The sequence below is a fragment of the Leucoraja erinacea genome, chromosome 31 (genome assembly GCF_028641065.1).
Source record: "Leucoraja erinacea ecotype New England chromosome 31, Leri_hhj_1, whole genome shotgun sequence".
In the NCBI taxonomy this organism is placed as follows: domain Eukaryota; kingdom Metazoa; phylum Chordata; class Chondrichthyes; order Rajiformes; family Rajidae; genus Leucoraja; species Leucoraja erinaceus.
This window is the reverse complement of record NC_073407.1, coordinates 27,320,073-27,338,813: the sequence shown is the minus strand read 5'-3', so window position 1 is coordinate 27,338,813 and position 18,741 is coordinate 27,320,073. Positions and strand designations below refer to the sequence as shown.

The 18,741-nt window shown below is 45.5% G+C and overlaps 1 protein-coding gene across 4 annotated transcripts; it reads left to right on the top strand.

Moving 5' to 3' along the window:
• The first annotated feature begins 921 nt into the window (after positions 1–921).
• Positions 922–16,676, top strand: LOC129712159 (WD repeat-containing protein 31-like). Of its 4 annotated transcripts, XR_008725996.1 has the most exons (11): positions 3,249–3,413; positions 5,074–5,234; positions 5,344–5,473; positions 5,947–6,021; positions 7,070–7,214; positions 7,792–7,892; positions 9,367–9,434; positions 10,830–10,971; positions 12,129–12,291; positions 14,895–15,994; positions 16,171–16,676. XR_008725996.1 is itself a non-coding variant. In XM_055660394.1 (10 exons), exons 2-10 carry the CDS (start codon positions 5,188–5,190, stop codon positions 15,053–15,055), a joined length of 1,032 nt encoding a protein of 343 aa, XP_055516369.1. In that variant the 5' UTR covers positions 922–991; positions 5,074–5,187; the 3' UTR covers positions 15,056–16,676. The 4 variants fall into 4 exon arrangements, 3 of the variants coding, with proteins under 3 accessions (XP_055516369.1, XP_055516370.1, XP_055516368.1); XM_055660394.1 differs by lacking the exon at positions 3,249–3,413 and adding an exon at positions 922–991 and having other exon boundaries at positions 14,895–16,676; XM_055660395.1 differs by having other exon boundaries at positions 15,008–16,676.
• Positions 16,677–18,741: the final 2,065 nt, after the last annotated feature.

The window sequence follows — 18,741 nt, the reverse complement described above, 5'->3', positions numbered from 1 at the left end:
GATTAACACAAGATCGACACAAAATGCTGGATTAACTCAGAGGGCATACAGCATCTCTGGAGAAAAGGAATGGGTGATGATTCGGGTCGTGACCCATCTTGAGACTGGGTGTGAGGGGAAAGAGGGATTAGATATGTGGAAGGGAAAGGTGTGAAAATGACATAAAAGCAGACGATGATCAAGGAAATGTGGAATGGATCATTGTTAGCCCATCATTAGTCCACAAGCATATGAGCAAATAATACAAATGTAGGGCAGGAATTGGATGATGATTTTAAATGGTAAGAGGAAGAGGACAATGTATTTTTACCGCATGGATTTGCTAAAGATCGGAGGCAACCAAGTGAACTAGAAAAGTATTTGTAAAATCAATATGAGGCGACGTAGTGTGTAGGAAGGAACTGCAGATGTTGGTTTAAACCAAAGATGCTGGAGTAACTCAGCGGGACAGGCAGCATCTCTGGAGAGAAGGAATGGGTGATGTTTTGGGTCGAGACCCTTCAGACTGAGGTGAGGTTGGCACAGTTACATAGTTCCAGCAGTACAGGCGTACTAAGATTGAGTCAATATTATGGTGGTGGCAAACCTTACTGGGAAAACAGAGCATATAAAACTAAGGAGTTGGACACTTCCTATAGAAATTAGTGTTAGTAATAAAATGCCTTTTAGGAAAATGTGGGTCTAGACACAATGTTAGGAAAATCCCAATTATCTATTTTAAATCATTCGGGATTAATATCCAGAAAGTCAGTGCTGATTACTGTCTAAACTACTTGTGTTTTTGTTCTCTCATTAATTTAATATATAATATTGGAAGTATTTGAGTTGGCTGTGCATCTTTGTCTCAGCTCCTGGTTCCCAGCAACTACCTGGGCGCGGTGGGGAGGAGATAGACTGACGCACCGGAAGTAGCGGGGTGGGACAGGTTAGAGGGAGGGACCCCCTTGGTTACCGGAGCGGCGTTGCCAGGTGCGAGCCAGAGGGAGCACAGGTAAATGTAGAGAGAGGGGGGGGACAGGTGAATGTAGAGAGAGGGGGGGACAGGTGAATGTAGAGAGAGGGGGGACAGGTGAATGTAGAGAGAGGGGGGACAGGTAAATGTGTAGAGAGAGGGGGGGGGACAGGTGAATGTAGAGAGAGGGGGGGGGACAGGTGAATGTAGAGAGGGGGGGGACAGGTGAATGTAGAGAGAGGGGGGACAGGTGAATGTAGAGAGAGGGGGGGACAGGTAAATGTAGAGAGAGGGGGGGGGGACAGGTGAATGTAGAGAGGGGGGGGGGGACAGGTGAATGTAGAGAGAGGGGGGACAGGTGAATGTAGAGAGAGGGGGGACAGGTGAATGTAGAGAGAGGGGGGACAGGTGAATGTAGAGAGAGGGGGGGACAGGTGAATGTAGAGAGAGGGGGGACAGGTGAATGTAGAGAGAGGGGGGGACAGGTGAATGTAGAGAGAGGGGGACAGGTGAATGTAGAGAGAGGGGGGACAGGTGAATGTAGAGAGAGGGGGGACAGGTGAATGTAGAGAGAGGGGGACAGGTGAATGTAGAGAGGGGGGGGACAGGTGAATGTAGAGAGAGAGGGGGACAGGTGAATGTAGAGAGAGGGGGGGACAGGTGAATGTAGAGAGAGGGGGGGACAGGTGAATGTAGAGAGAGGGGGGACAGGTGAATGTAGAGAGAGGGGGGGACAGGTGAATGTAGAGAGAGAGGGGGGGACAGGTGAATGTAGAGAGAGGGGGGACAGGTGAATGTAGAGAGAGGGGGGGACAGGTGAATGTAGAGAGGGGGGGGGGACAGGTGAATGCAGAGAGAGAGGGGGACAGGTAAATGTAGAGAGAGAGGGGGGGGGGGACAGGTGAATGTAGAGAGAGAGGGGACAGGTGAATGTAGAGAGAGGGGGGGACAGGTGAATGTAGAGAGAGGGGGGACAGGTGAATGTAGAGAGAGAGGGGGGACAGGTAAATGTAGAGAGAGGGGGGGGACGGTGAATGTAGAGAGGGGGGGGACAGGTGAATGTAGAGAGGGGGGGGGGACAGGTGAATGTAGAGAGAGGGGGACAGGTAAATGTAGAGAGAGAGGGGGGGGGGACAGGTGAATGTAGAGAGAGAGGGGACAGGTGAATGTAGAGAGAGGGGGGGACAGGTGAATGTAGAGAGAGAGGGGGGACAGGTAAATGTAGAGAGAGGGGGGGACAGGTGAATGTAGAGAGGGGGGGACAGGTGAATGTAGAGAGGGGGGGGGACAGGTGAATGTAGAGAGAGGGGGACAGGTGAATGTAGAGAGGGGGGGACAGGTGAATGTAGAGAGGGGGGGGACAGGTGAATGTAGAGAGAGGGGGGGACAGGTGAATGTAGAGAGAGAGGGGGGACAGGTGAATGCAGAGAGAGAGGGGGGACAGTGAATGTAGAGAGAGGGGGGGGGACAGGTGAATGTAGAGAGAGGGGGGGGACAGGTGAATGCAGAGAGAGAGGGGGGACAGGTGAATGTAGAGAGAGGGGGGGACAGGTGAATGTAGAGAGAGAGGGGGGACAGGTGAATGTAGAGAGAGAGGGGGGACAGGTGAATGTAGAGAGAGAGGGGGGGGACAGGTGAATGTAGAGAGAGAGGGGGGGGGCAGGTGAATGTAGAGAGAGAGGGGGGGACAGGTGAATGTAGAGAGAGGGGGGGACAGGTGAATGTAGAGAGAGAGGGGGGACAGGTGAATGTAGAGAGAGGGGGGGACAGGTGAATGCAGAGAGAGGGGGGGGACAGGTGAATGTAGAGAGAGAGGGGGGGACAGGTGAATGTAGAGAGAGAGGGGGGACAGGTGAATGTGTAGAGAGAGGGGGGGACAGGTGAATGTAGAGAGAGAGGGGGGACAGGTGAATGTAGAGAGGGGGGGGGGGACAGGTGAATGTAGAGAGAGAGGGGGGGGGGCAGGTGAATGTAGAGAGAGAGAGGGGGGACAGGTGAATGTAGAGAGAGGGGGGGACAGGGGAATGTAGAGAGAGAGGGGGGACAGGTGAATGTAGAGAGAGGGGGGGGGACAGGTGAATGCAGAGAGAGGGGGGGGACAGGTAAATGTAGAGAGAGAGAGGGACAGGTGAATGCAGAGAGAGGGGGGGACAGGAGAATGCAGAGAGAGGGGGGACAGGTGAATGTAGAGAGTGGGGGGGGGCAGGTAAATGCAGAGAGAGAGGGGGGCAGGTAAATGCAGAGAGAGAGGGGACAGGTAAATGCATGTGGAAAAATAGAGTGGAGACTGGAGAGGTAACAGGGATTGTAATGAAGCAATTATTCGAGAGGAAATAAATACATAAACAGGACACAGCCAATGTTCACCATGAACAGAGTAAATGGCCTTGACCATTGCTAAACAAGATGAGACCTCAGTGGTGTCATGTGTTTGACCAAGTGGCCACAGATCTCAGATCAGGTATGTCTTTGAGATTGTCCATCATCATTTAGCCAGTGAGCAGTCCCAACACAACGCACTGAATGATGTTGGTCCATGTCAATTTTTGCTTGCAATGACACACATTTCTTAGAAAGCAGAAGACTTGCTTTTGTAGACATTCTCCCACGGTTCACCAGTCTGACAGCAAAACCCAGCATCTGAGTCCACATTCAATTACATCTTCAGCCTAATAAACTTGCACTAGTCTCCAAATACAGTTCATGGAAAATATAATGTTAAAATTGCCATGCTTTCCTTACTTCAACTGGATTATGAAATTTCTGTACAATCTCCCTCTTGTGGTCCTGAAAATATAACAAGGTCTACCCATAGATGCTGCCTCACCCGCTGAGTTTCTCCAGCATTTTATGTCTAGCCATGTACAAGTCTGTTTCTTAAATGTTGGGATAGTCCCTGCCTCAATTAGCTCCTCTGGCAGCTTGTTCTGTCCAGTATTTTTGTCCACTTTATATTTATAGAGTTTATATATTCTGGAGTCACTCATGGACTTTGTGTTTTTTGCACAAGAGAGTTCATCAGCCAGTTTCACTCCCTATGCAAGAAGCATTATCAGGATATTGGCACATTACATCAAATTTGCACCCATATGTGGCTGAGTTTTATGTTTCTGGGTTAATTAAAATAAATAAGGCTCAACTAACTTAACAGCACTCCACACAGTCTTGATTCTGCAATATGTTACCAATTCTCAATACCTAGTCCAATAGTAGAAACAAAGAACTGCAGATGCTGGTTAATACACAAAGGGACACAACGTACTGGAGTAACTCAGTAGGTCAGGCAGCATCTCTGGAGAACATGGATAGGTGATAGGTACTCCACCATGTTGTGACCTAATCCAATAATCCACAGGATTAGGATTTTGGCAGTGCCGGGCTGGCAGATTCTCCACACTAATGGATCTTATTTCTATTATTACATTCACCCATTATAACCTTTGTTTTGTAAATAATACATTATGTTGTAATACATTTCCTTGTAAATAGGTAAGTTTAAAGGGAGCATGGGTAGTTGGACCCTGCTCAGTTTGATGCAAGTCAGGGAAGTGGTCTCCCAGTATGTTGAATGCGAGTGCAGGAACACTAGCTCCAGTAGGTGGATGGGCGTGTGGAAAGCCAGGCCCTAAATGTCAGAGGGTGATGAGTTCATTGTGTCTTCACAGAATGTTGTGAAGGCCCAGTCAGTGGATATTTTTAAGGCAGAGATAGATAGATTCTTGATTAACACGGGTGTCAGGGGTTATGGGGATAAGAGGGGAAGATAGATCAGCGATAATTGAATGGTGGTATAGACTCGATGGGCTGAATGGTCTAATTCTGCTCCTATCACATGAACATGGGAGCGGTGCCCTGGTGAGTACGAAGGGAACACATAACCTGGTGAACAAAAATACCCAACTATTGGGGTTTCTGAATGTTCTGATACAGGATTGTCCAGGTTGAACTGTGTATGAGTTATGGGATAGTTCAATTAAATGTTCCTTCCCTTTGAAATATCTCTGGCACCTAGTTATGCCAAATTCTGCTCCAATCCCTTATGAAATTACAACTTTAAAACTTTCACTTAATTGGTTCTTTAATGTGATTTTTTAACTCGATATGATTATCTCTTCTCATAGGGTCTGAGCATCACCATGTATCTATGAATAGTGCGGTTAACTACAGCTGATGCCATGTCTACAAGTAAGCCATCCACCTGACTATTAGATGATTCCAGTTGATGCTTTGTTGCCATGGGGAAACTGCAAAGTAAGCAGAAACGCAACATATCACGATACAGGTACAGTGAGAGTTCAGAGACCACTGAGTTTAAACAGCAATGAACAAATCTGTCATCACTCTGCATTTACAAGCCGTTTGCTTTCTACTAGAATTGTATTTTTTTCTAGGATTGATGGGCATGCAGGCCACAGTTCCTCCACACAAAGTGTGCAGCAATACAGCCCGGCACATAACGATGCCGTTACATCGATAACCTCCCTCACATCTGAACAATGCGTGTCTGGTGGAAAGGACAAGGTGAGACTTTTATCTTCCGAGAGGGAAGAATTGGAGAGAAAGAGTTTTAGCATCACCATTTTACACCATTGTGCACCAATGTTATGATAGATTTGTGGTATCACATCAGACTGTGGGAAATATGTCATTATGCTCGAAAGAGAACAGAGGATCTATGAGGACGTTGCCGGGAATCGAGGGCCTGAGCTCCAGCGAGAGGATGAGCAGGCTATGACTTTATATCTTGGAGTGCAGGAAGCTTAAGGGGTGATCTTATAAAATGTATATAAAATGTCACCCATTTCTTCTCTGTCCCACTGCGTTAGGGTTTTTGTGTCTATCTTCCAGCTTATTTAATGTTTTACATGTGATTTCCAACAGCATCACTGTTATGGCAGCTGCATTGTACATGTGCAAGTATTTGCAGATATTTAAGTACTAACTTAGTTCCATGGTGGAGTCACTGGAGATGTTCTCACCTTTCTGTTTTATAGACAGTGGTCATATATAACTGGAAGTCTGGTGGTGTACAGCAGAAATTCCTGGGGCATGAACGTGATGTCACCAAGGTAAGAATAATGTATTGGCAGTGTTCTAACTAATCTTGATGCACTAGCAGAGAACTGAAGGTCGGCCACAAACTATTATCTCAGGCTAGGTTTTAATGTCCAGGATTTAACTTGCACATTGGTAATAGATTGGTGCAGAGGTTTCATTATGTATTTTGTTCTGATGTATGGTTCTCAAAATGATGTAGAACCAAGGAACTGCAAATGCTGGTTCACCAAGGAAAGACACCAAATCAGCAGATCAGGCAGCATCAGAACATGAATAGATGGGACCCATCTTCACCTGCTGCTGAGTGAGAGGAGGGGGTGAAATAGCAGTTTAGTTTAGAGATACACGGCACTTTGGTCCACTGAGTCCACGCCGACCAGCGATCATCGTACATTTTGCCAACTTCTAAACATTTTTTTCCCTATTTTCATTTCCATTTACTATTTTGCACCATGAACTGAAAAAAATTCCCAGTGTCATCCTGTAGCGGATAATTGTGACTAAGTTTTTTTAATTGCCTCTGATCTCCTGGTCTGAGCTCCTGTCAGCGGTGAAATGATTCTCAATCTAAACTTATAAATAGAATTAACTTATAAAACAGTGTTCTTCACTTTCGCATAGTCAGTTTAGTTTAGAGATACAACGTGGAAACAGGCCCGCCGGCCCACTGAGCCTGTACCGACCAGTGATCCTTATACATTAACACTACACACACTACAAACTCCGTACAGACAAACATAGATATCAACGTTAAGATTTGAGCACCTGGCCTGAGGGAATTGTATTACAGTGGTGTGGAGTTGCAGAGATGAAGATGATAGGTGAGAATGTGGTCAGGTCCAAACTAATGCATGTGGCTTGTCTTTGCATTTGCACCTGTATACGGTGTGTGTGAAACAGCCACATAGTGTGATATTCTCTAAGGTGTCTGGGGCTATTTCCAGCTATTCACTGGGGGATTAAGGGGAAGAGTGGTTAGTGAATGGGTGGTAGTTTGAAACCCATTCCTGCATTGAAATGATGACCTACATGTGGATATTTTAAATTGTTTCATTTCAGGTAACGTGCATCTTTCAATCAAATAGAATCTTCAGTGCTTCACGTGATAAAACTGCCCTGATGTGGGACGTGAAGGGTAAAGATGGACCATTGCAGGAGTTTACTGGCCATGAACTGGGAGTGACAGGCCTAGCTGTGAGCCCAGGTTTGGATACTGGAAGCTATCACTCTCTGTAACACCTTAGAATTTATATTCTGTCGTGAGGGTAGTTGCTATAATATATTGAACTAGGGCAGAGTGAAATCATGCATTTCGTATAAAGAGAGAAAGGGTCACAAAGGAATCGAACTGGGATAGAATGCAAAACTAGGAGGTTTTGCCTTCGTGTGACCACATCTGGAGCACTGCAAACTGTGTAGGAAGGAATTGCACATTCTGGTTTAAACCGAAGATAGACACAAAAAGCTGGAGTAACTCAGTGGGTCGGACAGCATCTCTGGAGAAAATAAATTGGTGATGTTTTGGATCAAGTTGCAGAATGGACAACATGCATTGAAGGAGGCAGGAAGAGAAGGATACCATTTATTTCTGTGAGCTATCTCATGTATATATAATTACTATTATTAATAAATAATGTTGTTAACAGATGTTTTATCTCTTACTGACTCTGTTCTGTGGCCATAACTGAAAAGGCATCGAACTTTCTTTGTGGCAATACTTGATTTATGCTGCAGAATTATTTTTTTTGTGTGTCACAGTTTTGTTTTATTTCCTTTTCCAGGTGACTTCCAATTGTGTACGGGCTCCCGGGATAACTCCTTGCGTATCTGGGATGTACAAACTGGAATCTGTCTACAAAAATCTTCAATTTCCAGGAATCTGGTACGACTGATGAACAACTATTGATGGGGTTTTTTTCCCCAGTGTATATGATTGCAATGTTGAGAACATACAAGCTGTCTCATGTTTCCGATAACCTGTCTAATAAATGTGGAAGGTGTACAGATTAGAGGACATGGGTTTATTCAAGAACCAGATGACATGGTTTAAGGTGAAGGGGGAAAGATTTAATAAGAATCTGAGGGGTAACGTTTTCTACACAAAGGGTGGTGGGTGTATGGAACAAACTGCCAGATAAGGTAGTTGAGACAGGGACTATTGCAGTGTTTAAGAAACAATTACACAGGTACATGGATAGGACAGGTTTGGAGGGATAAGGGGCAAATGCAGGCAGGTAGGACTAGTGTAGTTGGTCGGTGTGGGCAAGTTGGGCCGAAGGGCCTGTTTTCACGCTGTATCACTCTATGACTCTGTCACATGGCACCTGAGAGCAGCTGTGTTCTCCCTAAATGTCTGCCACTGCTAGGCCTTTCCTCCATCTACACTACACGTCAGAAGCATTAATAGTCTTCACTTGCAAAAGACACCGCAACATTCAGGACAAAGCAGCCCATCAACAGGAGGCACTAGTATTCACCCTCTCCACCATCAGTGCACAGTGGCTGTGCTATGCACCATCTCTAAGATGCACTGCAGTGATTTGCCCAGGTACTACCACCACACCTGTCGAACCTGCAACCTCTATTGACTACCTGCAGCTCCCCCTCAAAGTTGTGTGACATCCTGATTTGGAAAAGTAATGTTGGTCCTTAATCATTGATGGGGTCAAAATGTTGGAACTCCCTGCTGAACAACAGAAATCCTGAGGTTATGAAAGGTGCAACATTTTATTTTTATGTTTCCGACTTTGTTATGACAATTATTATTTTTCTTTGCTCTACACAACTTTATTAACATGCAAAGGGCTTGAAGTTGCAGTGCACCAGTAAGGGTGAGCTAGGTAGTTGCAGGGAGCTAGCGACAAGTGATGTGCCTTCCCAACACAAGCTTCTGTTTAGCTTGGGAGCAATGCACAAAGAAAGTCACCAGCTGATATGTAGGTGAAACCAGGGGTTGGGATCAGCAATGATTTATTTATGGGAGAGGAACCATGAGGACAAGTATAATTGTCACCTGGTAAAGATCCCAGAACAGCTTCTCAAAGGTAAGACCTAGACTTACCAATGATGAACATCTCCAGACAACATGGTCTAAATTCTCCCCCAATGGCCCAAAAAGAGCAATGCAAGAAGATTCATGTGTAATCGGAGCAGAATTAGGCCATTCGGCCCCATCAAATCTACTCTGCCATTCAATCATGGCTGATCCATCTTTCCATCTCAACCCCATTCTCCTGCCTTCTCCCCATAATCTTTGATGCCAATCAGTCACCATGTGTACGACTGCCACAGTCACAAATTGACCTATTACTGTTTGATTATGTGGCAGCATTGATTAATTGATGTGGCTTTTATAGGTGACACATATCTGCTGGATCCCCACAGAATCACTGGTCATTCAGACTTCAGAGGATAAGATGATCAGGTAGGTAAACCATGGTCCACTTCAACCAGTAGGAACCAATATTCAGTAAGAATCATTAATCAAGTGGGCACGATGGTGCAGCTGTAGTGTTGCTGCCTTACAGCGCTTTCAGTGACAGAGACCCGGGTTCAATCCTAATTACGGGTGCCGTCTGTACGAAGTTTGTACATTCTCCCCGTGACCACGTGGGCTTTCTCTGAAATCTTCTATCAGTTCCCTCCCACACTCCAGATTCACTGAACACCTGCGCTCACTCCGCCTGGACCTATGTGATCTCCTGGTTGGCAAACACTTTAATTCCCCTTCCCATTCCCACACAGACTTTTCTGACCTAGGCCTCCTCCATTGTCAGAGTGAGGCCCAGCGCAAATTGGAGGAACAGCACCTCATATTTCGCTTGGGCAGCTTACACCCCAGCGGTACTGGCTTCAGTTGTCTTGTTGAGTCTCATTGTCTGTAACCTGTTCTCACCTAGACCACAGCTAACATTGGCCTGTTTCCTTTATCATTGTTACTTATTTGCATATCTTTCACTCATTTGTTCCATATCTCTCTACATCACCGTCTATATCTCTCGTTTCCCTTTCCCCTGTCTCTCAGTCTGAAGAAGGGTCTCGACCCGAAACGTCACCTATCCCTTTTCTCCAGAAATGCTGCCTGACCCGCTGAGTTACTCCAGCTTTGTGTGTCTATCTTTGGAATCAGTCAGCATCTCTCCGCTAAGCAGTTTGGGCATGATAGCAGTTACATAGATCCTGTTTGGTTGAGCATAGCAGCTCACCCAGCACAACATGTCTATGGTCCACCGCACAGAGAAGAGACTGGTTCACCGGCTGATATCTTTCAGTACATTTGCATCTTCTGTCTTTGAATACACATATGTCAATGTCCTGAATTTATCAGCATTTACAGATTAAATGTTGTCGGTTTGCTGTGGAGCTGCTAGCATTTGTCAGCAAGAATCAGCCTCAGGTTTAGTTTGTGTGCTATGTTCTTATAATTTTAATAGTCACGTTAGTTTGGCCTCGACTACTGTTGGTTCTGTTTCGCAGCTATTTTGGGGTATCGTTCCCGTTTCAGATATATAAATAACTTTGTATTTTTGATTTAATCAGTGAAATGCATCATTGTCCTTTGTCAATACATTTGCTTAATATTTCAAAAATGTTATTATGCAACCATTTTTGAAAAAATATGCAAATAATGCCACAAACTAGAAGTATTTAGGAAACTGAGTTTCCTGTTCATTTCTGTTGCTGAGAGCACAGTTTGATGTTGATATACAGAATAGGGAATTAGGATCTAAAAAATATATATTTGTTAAACTACAATTATTAATTATCAATTATACAATTACAATTATCTGTACTCCTGTTATTTGTGTTCTGCTTGCAGGATCTGGGATGTTCGTGAGCTCCAGGTGACCCATACCTTCCCCATGAAGCAGTACATACAGACACACTGTGACACCAGTCCTGATGGGCGATATTGCATCACCTGTAGCAACGGTTTTGGAGGCGAGGGATGTGAGGCCACAGTATGTCATCACCATTTTAGCCCAGATAAAAAAATGTATCTATCACTTTAAGTTTTTAATTTTTTTTAGTTTTAGAGATAAAGCACAGAAACAGACCCTTCGGCCCACCGAGTCCGTACCGACCAGAGATCCCCGCACATTTACACTAGCCTCCACACACTAGGGACAATTAACACATACACCAAGCCAATTAACCTACTAACCTGTTCGTCTTTCGAGTGTGGGAGGCAACCGAAAATCTGGGAGAAACCCACGCGGTCACGGGGAGAACGTACAAACTCCTTACAGGCAGCACCCGTAGTCAGAATCGAACCTGGGTCTCTGGCGCTGTAAAGCAGCAACTCTACCGCTGTGCCGCCCATTTAGACTTTGTCCTGCCCCCACCTCCCCACCTCCCGCTTTCTTCCCCCCCCCCCCCTCCCCCTGCAATCACTGAAAACCCGAAACACTGCCTCCAGAGATGATCTCCAGAGATGCTGCCTGACCCACTGAGTTACTCCAGCACTTTGTCTTTTTTGTAAACCGGCATCTGCAGTTCCTCATTTCAACATTTCATTACTTTAGTGATTTAATCTCGGCTCTCTCTGCACCTCTGCCACATTTGTAAATATAATCCAATCAATATGTCACCTCTCTCCTTTTTCCACCAAAAATGCACCCCATCATAATTATCTGTACTGTAATCCATTACATTTGCCAATAACAAGTTTATTAGTGTTGTGTTTTGGTGCTTTCTTCCTTTCATAATCACCCCTATCTCCACCCCAGTTTGATTTCATTCTCAAATTCTGTAATAATATTTTATAATATGAGTAAAATAAATCAAAGTAAGAGTAGGCCATTTACCTCTCATCCTTATTCAGCAATTCTATAAGATCACGCCCGGGCGGGAGGGAGAGGGAGGAGGTGGTAGGGAGGACCTTCTGTCCCCACCCTCCCTGCCAGAAACTCTTCATTTTACCTACAAAACAGATTGTAACCAAGTTATCAATTACCTGATAGTGCAGGAAGTGTTTTGGATTAAAAAAAAGATGATTAAGCTGCTAGATAATATCCAACGTCACTACAGTACAAGACTCACTAGTATCAGCGACAACATCGAGTCCAGTTGATTACTATTATGATCACTAATCACTCAGCTTCCCTCTCTCTTACAGCTATGGGATTTAAGGCAGGCAAAACTTAAGGTGTGCGAATATAAGGGACATCTTCAGAGTACTGCAGCCTGCATCTTTCTCCCAAGTGGGACTTCTTCATTCCCTTTGGTTGCAACCTCTGCACATGACTGTACTGTGAGGATCTGGAATCGCGACACTGCAGGTATTGTCCTTGTGCTGAATGCTACACTTGGAGTTATTTGAATCTAGTTTTAGTCTACCTCTTCTCCCTCGGCTGCACGGCAACCTAAAATCTGGAGTCCATGCAATCTGGGATTCTTCACTAAAGTTTGAGAGATGACCACTCAAATGATAAAGGAATTGATAGGACTTGGTGGGCCGAAGGGCCTGTTGCCACGCTGTATCTCTAAACTAAACTAAACTAAATTGGAAAAGAGTGGAGGGATGGATAGGACAAAGGACATTTTCGTGTAGGGGTTAATGGAGACAATTAGTTGTGATTACATGTCTGTGTGTTATGCGTTACTCAGAGCAGGGCCATGGGAAATGGCCAGCAGGGCAAATGGAGAGGATGAGGGGGGACCTCCTTGAAACATACTGAATAATGAAAGGCTTGGATTGAGTGGATGTGGAGAGGATGTTTACACTAGTGGGAGAATCTAAGACGAGGTTAAAGCCTCAGTATTAAACGATGTTCCTTTTGGAAGGAGATGAGGAGGAATTTCTTCAATCAGAGCTGGTGAATCTGTGGAATTCTTTGTCACAGAAGGCTGTGGAGGCCAAGACAATGGATATTTTTAACACCGAGATAGATGGATTCTTGATCAGTGCGGGTGTCAGGGGTTATGGGGAGAAGGCAGGAGAATGGGGTTAGGAGGGAGAGATAGATCGGCCATGATTGAATGGCGGATCAGCCTTGATGGGCCGAATGGCATAAATCTGCTATTATTTATGACCCTATGAGAGAGAAGAACTGAGCTAATATCATAGATTGAGGACTAAGAGCATATCTGGCTTGTTCTGATATTGATAGAATGTGAATCACACAGTTCTTGAGTAACTCAGTGGGTCAGTCTGCATCTCTGGACGATATGGACAGGTGACATTTCAGTTCTTCAGACTGATTGTAATAGAGGGGGGTAGAAAGCTCAGAAACTGATGGGGGGGGGCAAAGCCTCTCAAGTGATAGGAGGGAACTGCAGATACTGGTTTAAACCCAAGGTGAACACAAAGGGTCTCGAACCGAAACGTCACCCATTCCTTCTCTCCAGACGCTGTCTGTCCCGCTGAGTTACTCCTGCATTTTGTATCTAACCTGGCAAGTGGCAGGTGGACACGGGTGAGACAGGTTTGATTTGCAGATGGGTGTACAAAGATTAGATGTGAAGAGCAGACAAAAAGGAGACACAGAGATGAAAAGGGTGTCAAATAAGGAGGGAAAAGGAATGAAAGTGGAGTGGAATGCATTTCGTTGTCTCTGTACTGTACACTGACAATGACAATTAAAATTGAATCTGAATCTGAATCTGAATCTGAATGTAAAAAGTAGAAATGTAAATGTTAAAAATCGCACTGACATAATTTGTTGAAGAAAGTGCCCGGTTGAATTTCCAAAATGTTGATATTCAGCCCAAAAACAAACGTAATCATACCTCACCCTGGAAAAATGGAGAATTAATTGAAGCAACTCTGCCTGACTGAATTCCTAGACTTGTCTATTTTAGTGATATCAATTGATGATTAATATTGACCAGAATACTACCCTGTTCTTCTTTGAAACAATGCATTACTTTATTTTAAATTCTCCAACCTAGAGAGCAGTTGGCGTATCAGCTTATTGTCTTAACCAAAAGGTGGCACTGTTAAAACATTCAAAAGACTAGTCGCTAGTCATCAGAGGCATTGTCTCTGTTTTTCCATTTATCTGGGACATTTAATTAGCTTTGGGATACCTGGAATCCTAGAAGATGTTCACTTTAAATACAAGCTGCTTGCCTTTATAACTGAGCCTGGATATGTTAACATTCCCAGACGCTGCCTGTGCATGTATCTTCATATGTGTTTCCAAAGATGCAGCCTGATAACAGTGGATCAATGAAGGAGATCCTGGTCACCAACTCTATAACTGAGAGTTTCACCTCCTTTACCAGTGCCCAGTGTCAGATTTATATGCCGGGCGCTCCTGGGCAAGAGTTTAATTTACACTAGTCTGCTCTCAGCATATTTTGGTCAGAGATGAGTCATACAGCGTGGAAACTGACCCATCGGCCCAACGTACCCATGCTGACCCAGACTCTCCATCTATGCTAGTCCCACCTGCCCTTGTTTGACCCATATCTCTTCCTCCAGTTTGCATGTGGCCTCACCGTGGCAATGGAGGAATCACAGGACAGAAAGGGTGGTCTGGAAATGTGTTTTACTCATTATTACTACTCATAGTTGCTTTCCCCAGGGACACAGGCTTGATTAGCAATCACCCAGAGAGTGTGGGAAGCCCGAACACTTCATTCATTTTGTAAGAGAGGAAAGTTTTTTTTTTAAAAGCATGCAATGAAGATTACATTGATTCCAACATAGAAACATAGAGAATAGGTTCAGGAGGAGGCCATTTGGCCATTCGAGCCAGCACCGCCATTTAATATGATCATGGCTGATCATTCAAAATCAGTGCCCCGTTCCTGCTTTCTCCCCATAATCCTTTGATATCGTTAGCCACAAGAGCTAAATCTCACCCTGATGTTAGTAAAGGGGGTGAGAGGATGGTAGTCGGGTACATTGACTGAGTGTTTTGTGTCTTCACTGTAGTGTGTGTTGGCTCGCTCTGCCTGGATGGGGCAGGCACTCTGACATCGTTGGTCTCTAGTGATGCTGCTAGCCTCCTGTGTGGCAGCTTTAACACAGGAATTCACTGTCTCCAGCTGACCCATTGGAACGGCTGCAGCCTGAGAGAGGTGGCCAGGTTCTGAGCAAGGCGGGGATGCCACCTTCCTTTGTGGGAGGCCCTCAGCAGCATGGACGGCAGTGGATCGATCACAAGCGGAGACTGGTGCCGACACTTCAACACTGAAGATAGACACAAAAATCTGGAGTAACTCCGTGTGACAAACCGCATCTCTGGAGACAAAGAATGGATGTTGTTTCGGGTCGAGACCCTTCGTCAGAGTTCTTCTCCAGCATTCTGTGTCTATCAGTGTAAACCAGCATCTGCAGTTGTTTCCTACACACTTCATCATATAGGAGAGCAGCAATGGAAGATGCTAAGGAACGGCGGGCTCTGTTAACAAAGCTTCCTCTCATGTTATCTCCATATGCGACAAGGATCCTCAGAATGTGCATTGTATAGGTCAGAATACTTTAATTTATTGTGCAGAATTAAATCATGAATGCATTGTTGTAAATACCTACTGTTTAACCATTGAGCACGTTAATAATGGTCTGGAGCCACCTCTGTGTCCATTCCTGTTCTCTGATCTTTACCGTCAGTTGCAGCGTTATTGGTAGTGGTGATAGGAGTATGGAGAATAGTTTTCTTGTTCTAGAAACAGAATCAGGCCATTCGGCCCATCAAGTCTACTCTGCCATTTAATCATGGCTGATCGATCTTTCCCTCTCAACCCCATTCTCCTGCCTTCTCCCCGTAACCCCTGACACCCGGAGCAATAGATAAGATAAGACTGAACCAATAGACGTCATGAGGAAGGACAAACGATGGTAAAATGAACCTTATTTGGGCCAATTATAATAATTTGGCAAATTATTTTACTACTGCAAACTCCCAATGAGTTGTGAGGCAATGCCATGTTTGCACAATGTTGACTTTAGCACTGTGATGGTATTGATATATGTAGCACATTATGGCAGCTTGTTTCAGGACCTAGCTCACTTGCTTGGAATAGCTTTCACAAGTTTCCTCCACAAATAGTTTTAGTTAAGGAGAGTAAGATGAGAAATTAGAACTATGCATGAAGATAGGCACACAATGCTGGAGTAACTCTACGGGACAGGCAGTGGGTCGAGAAGAAGGGTCTCAACCTGAAATGTCACCCATTCCTTCTCTCCAGAGATGCTGCCTGTCCCGTAGAGTTACTCCAGCATTTTGTGACCATCTTCAGTTCCTTCCTACACATTAGAACTATGCAAACCTTTCTGCTGAGAGGCAGTAGACTCATTGAAACAAACAGCCGACCTTCTGGGCTCCAATCGGCCCATCATTCTATCCTGTCTCGTGTACGTATTTGCTGCAGACTAGTGAAGAGATGCTACCAAAACAGGAATCTGCAACATGATGTGAAGAATATCTCCTTGCGTACCACTTGTATGGGATCTATCTACTGATCTACTGTGTATGATAATGTCTTTATGTGAGATGTACTTCGCTTGTTGGGTTACAATTCCGGCATTTCATTGTAGTACATGTTTTACCAAAGTAAATGGTCTTTCCTGTAACACTGACAAATGTTGAAAGCAACATTTAAAGAACATAGAAACAGAAGATTAAAATATCATCCTGTATCAAAGTTATTTAAATATTTAATTTGTACAAAAGCCACAGCCAAATTGGGTTTTGGATGATTAAATGAGTGCTAACATTTTCTCTCAGTGTGGCTCATTCCCCCAGTGTCCGGCTTGGCGCCAGTGGGGGGGGGGGGGGGGGTGAGGCGGGGTCGTGGCCGGAGCGAGCGGACATCGCTTCACACCAACTTTCCTTCCCGCGCTGAAGTTTGGCGGGATTTCGCGCAGATGGACAGCGGTCTCCGCCAATCGGAAGGGCTGCCCCCCCCCCCCCTTGCCCAACGCCGTGGCCGGAGCGAGGTCCAATGGTCATCGAGGGGGGGCGGGACATGGCGGTGTCTATAAAAGGCGGCGCTGCAGTCCAGTGTCCGGAGAGAGACCTCGACGCGCGCCTTCAAGACACAGTCAGTCCATCGCTCTGGTCATCCCACTGGTCAGCGAGGCTTCAGCGGCCGGACCGGGTCTGCGTTCCGGCCACGACCAAGGGTCAAGGTCAAAGACATCTCCCCTCTCCCGCAGTTTAATAAAATATCATCTCAGGGGCCGTTAACGAGTCGCTGACCGACGGGTCGGGTCCCGTTGAGTCGAGGAGCGAGGGGTGAGTGTGGAGGGAGGGGGTGAGTGTGGAGGGAGGGGGTGAGTGGAGGGCGGGGAGTCTCTTGTGTCATTCTGCTCCAAATCCCCGCAAGTCCACACCTGGCGCTGGAGAAGCTGTTGAGGAACAACGTGGTCAGGGTGGGACTTCTTGTGGCCCTGGATCTCCTCCAGAGGTGTGAAGGGCAAAACATGAAACATCTGCCGACTGATGTGGTCGCCAGCTGTTTGTGAGGAACTTTCCCTCTGTAGACTTGCAGGAAAATACCATTGGGGGAGACGATGAGTCCGAGTTTGACAAATGTCTTAAACGGCGTGGATTCTCCCGTGCAACCCCCAAGAGGGAATGGACGTCAGGAACCCGAGATGTTCGTGACAAAAACATCGGATATGAAGCCACATCGGTGGGGACCGCACTGGAATGTCTTACTCCAGCCAACAAAGGCCCTTTTAAGAGCCACTAGAAAGAACTACAACCTCTTCCCCACCCGCTCTGTCTCGTCTGTATTTGAGATTTCATCGTCAACATTCCCCAGTACAACTGGCAGCGACCTGTTGCTTGGGAGAATCCACGGCGTTTAAGAAATTTGTCAAACTCGTCCAGTTCTGACTCGGGTTGAGACCCTTGACCCAAAACGTCGCCTGTTCCTTCGCTCCATAGATGCCGTCTCACCCGCTGAGTTTCTCCAGCATTTTTGTCCACCTTCGATTTTTCCAGCATCTGCAGTTCTTTCTTAAACTTTATGTGTGGGAAGAAGGCTGTGGGCCGAGGAGCTTTTTCGTTTATGTTCGTGACCCAAATCACGTAAACACCTGCATTTATAACATATTGTGTAAAAATATCATAGAAATCATTCCTGAAACTCGTCAAGAACAGAACCTGTACAGATTGTTAAAATATGGGAAAAACTTCAATTTTCTGAGTAGTAATTGTCCAATTAATGTACGTTTGACATTGCGTTGGGAGCCAATTGACCAATCACATATTTTGTTTCATGGTAGCTGGGATCATGGCTGCCTCCTCATTACATCAAAACAATAGCAAGGTTTCCAAGGAATAAAGGTAACGCTCACCTTGCTGATCATTTTGTTTTATAATTGATTTATCTTTATAAAGTTATGATGTGAACTGTAAAATAAACATAAATAACAAAAGTAGGGTTTAGGGTCGGTCGGTCACCCCTGACTCTAGTGGTTCTTGAAAGATCACAACTAATGCCTCCACAGTTCAGTATTTGGAGAAACAATGGGCCTTTGGGATCTTCAGTGTTGCCCTGCCCTTCAAGTCCACGATTGGTGATCTACCTCCAACATTTTGCTGCACAGACCAGAGGGGAACATCAAGCAGAAGCCCCATTGAAGCCTCGTCACTACGGACTGCAACCTGTTCCAAAGAGAGAGATCAGATGTCACCAGAAACCCACTGTAACCACTCTGGACGCTGCTCTTCCAGGGGGCAGGACGTTACTCAGTAGGTTCCCGTCTAAAGGTTGTCTATGCAGCCTGTTGGGGTCATGAATATCGTCCAACCAAGGAGTTGTTCTGA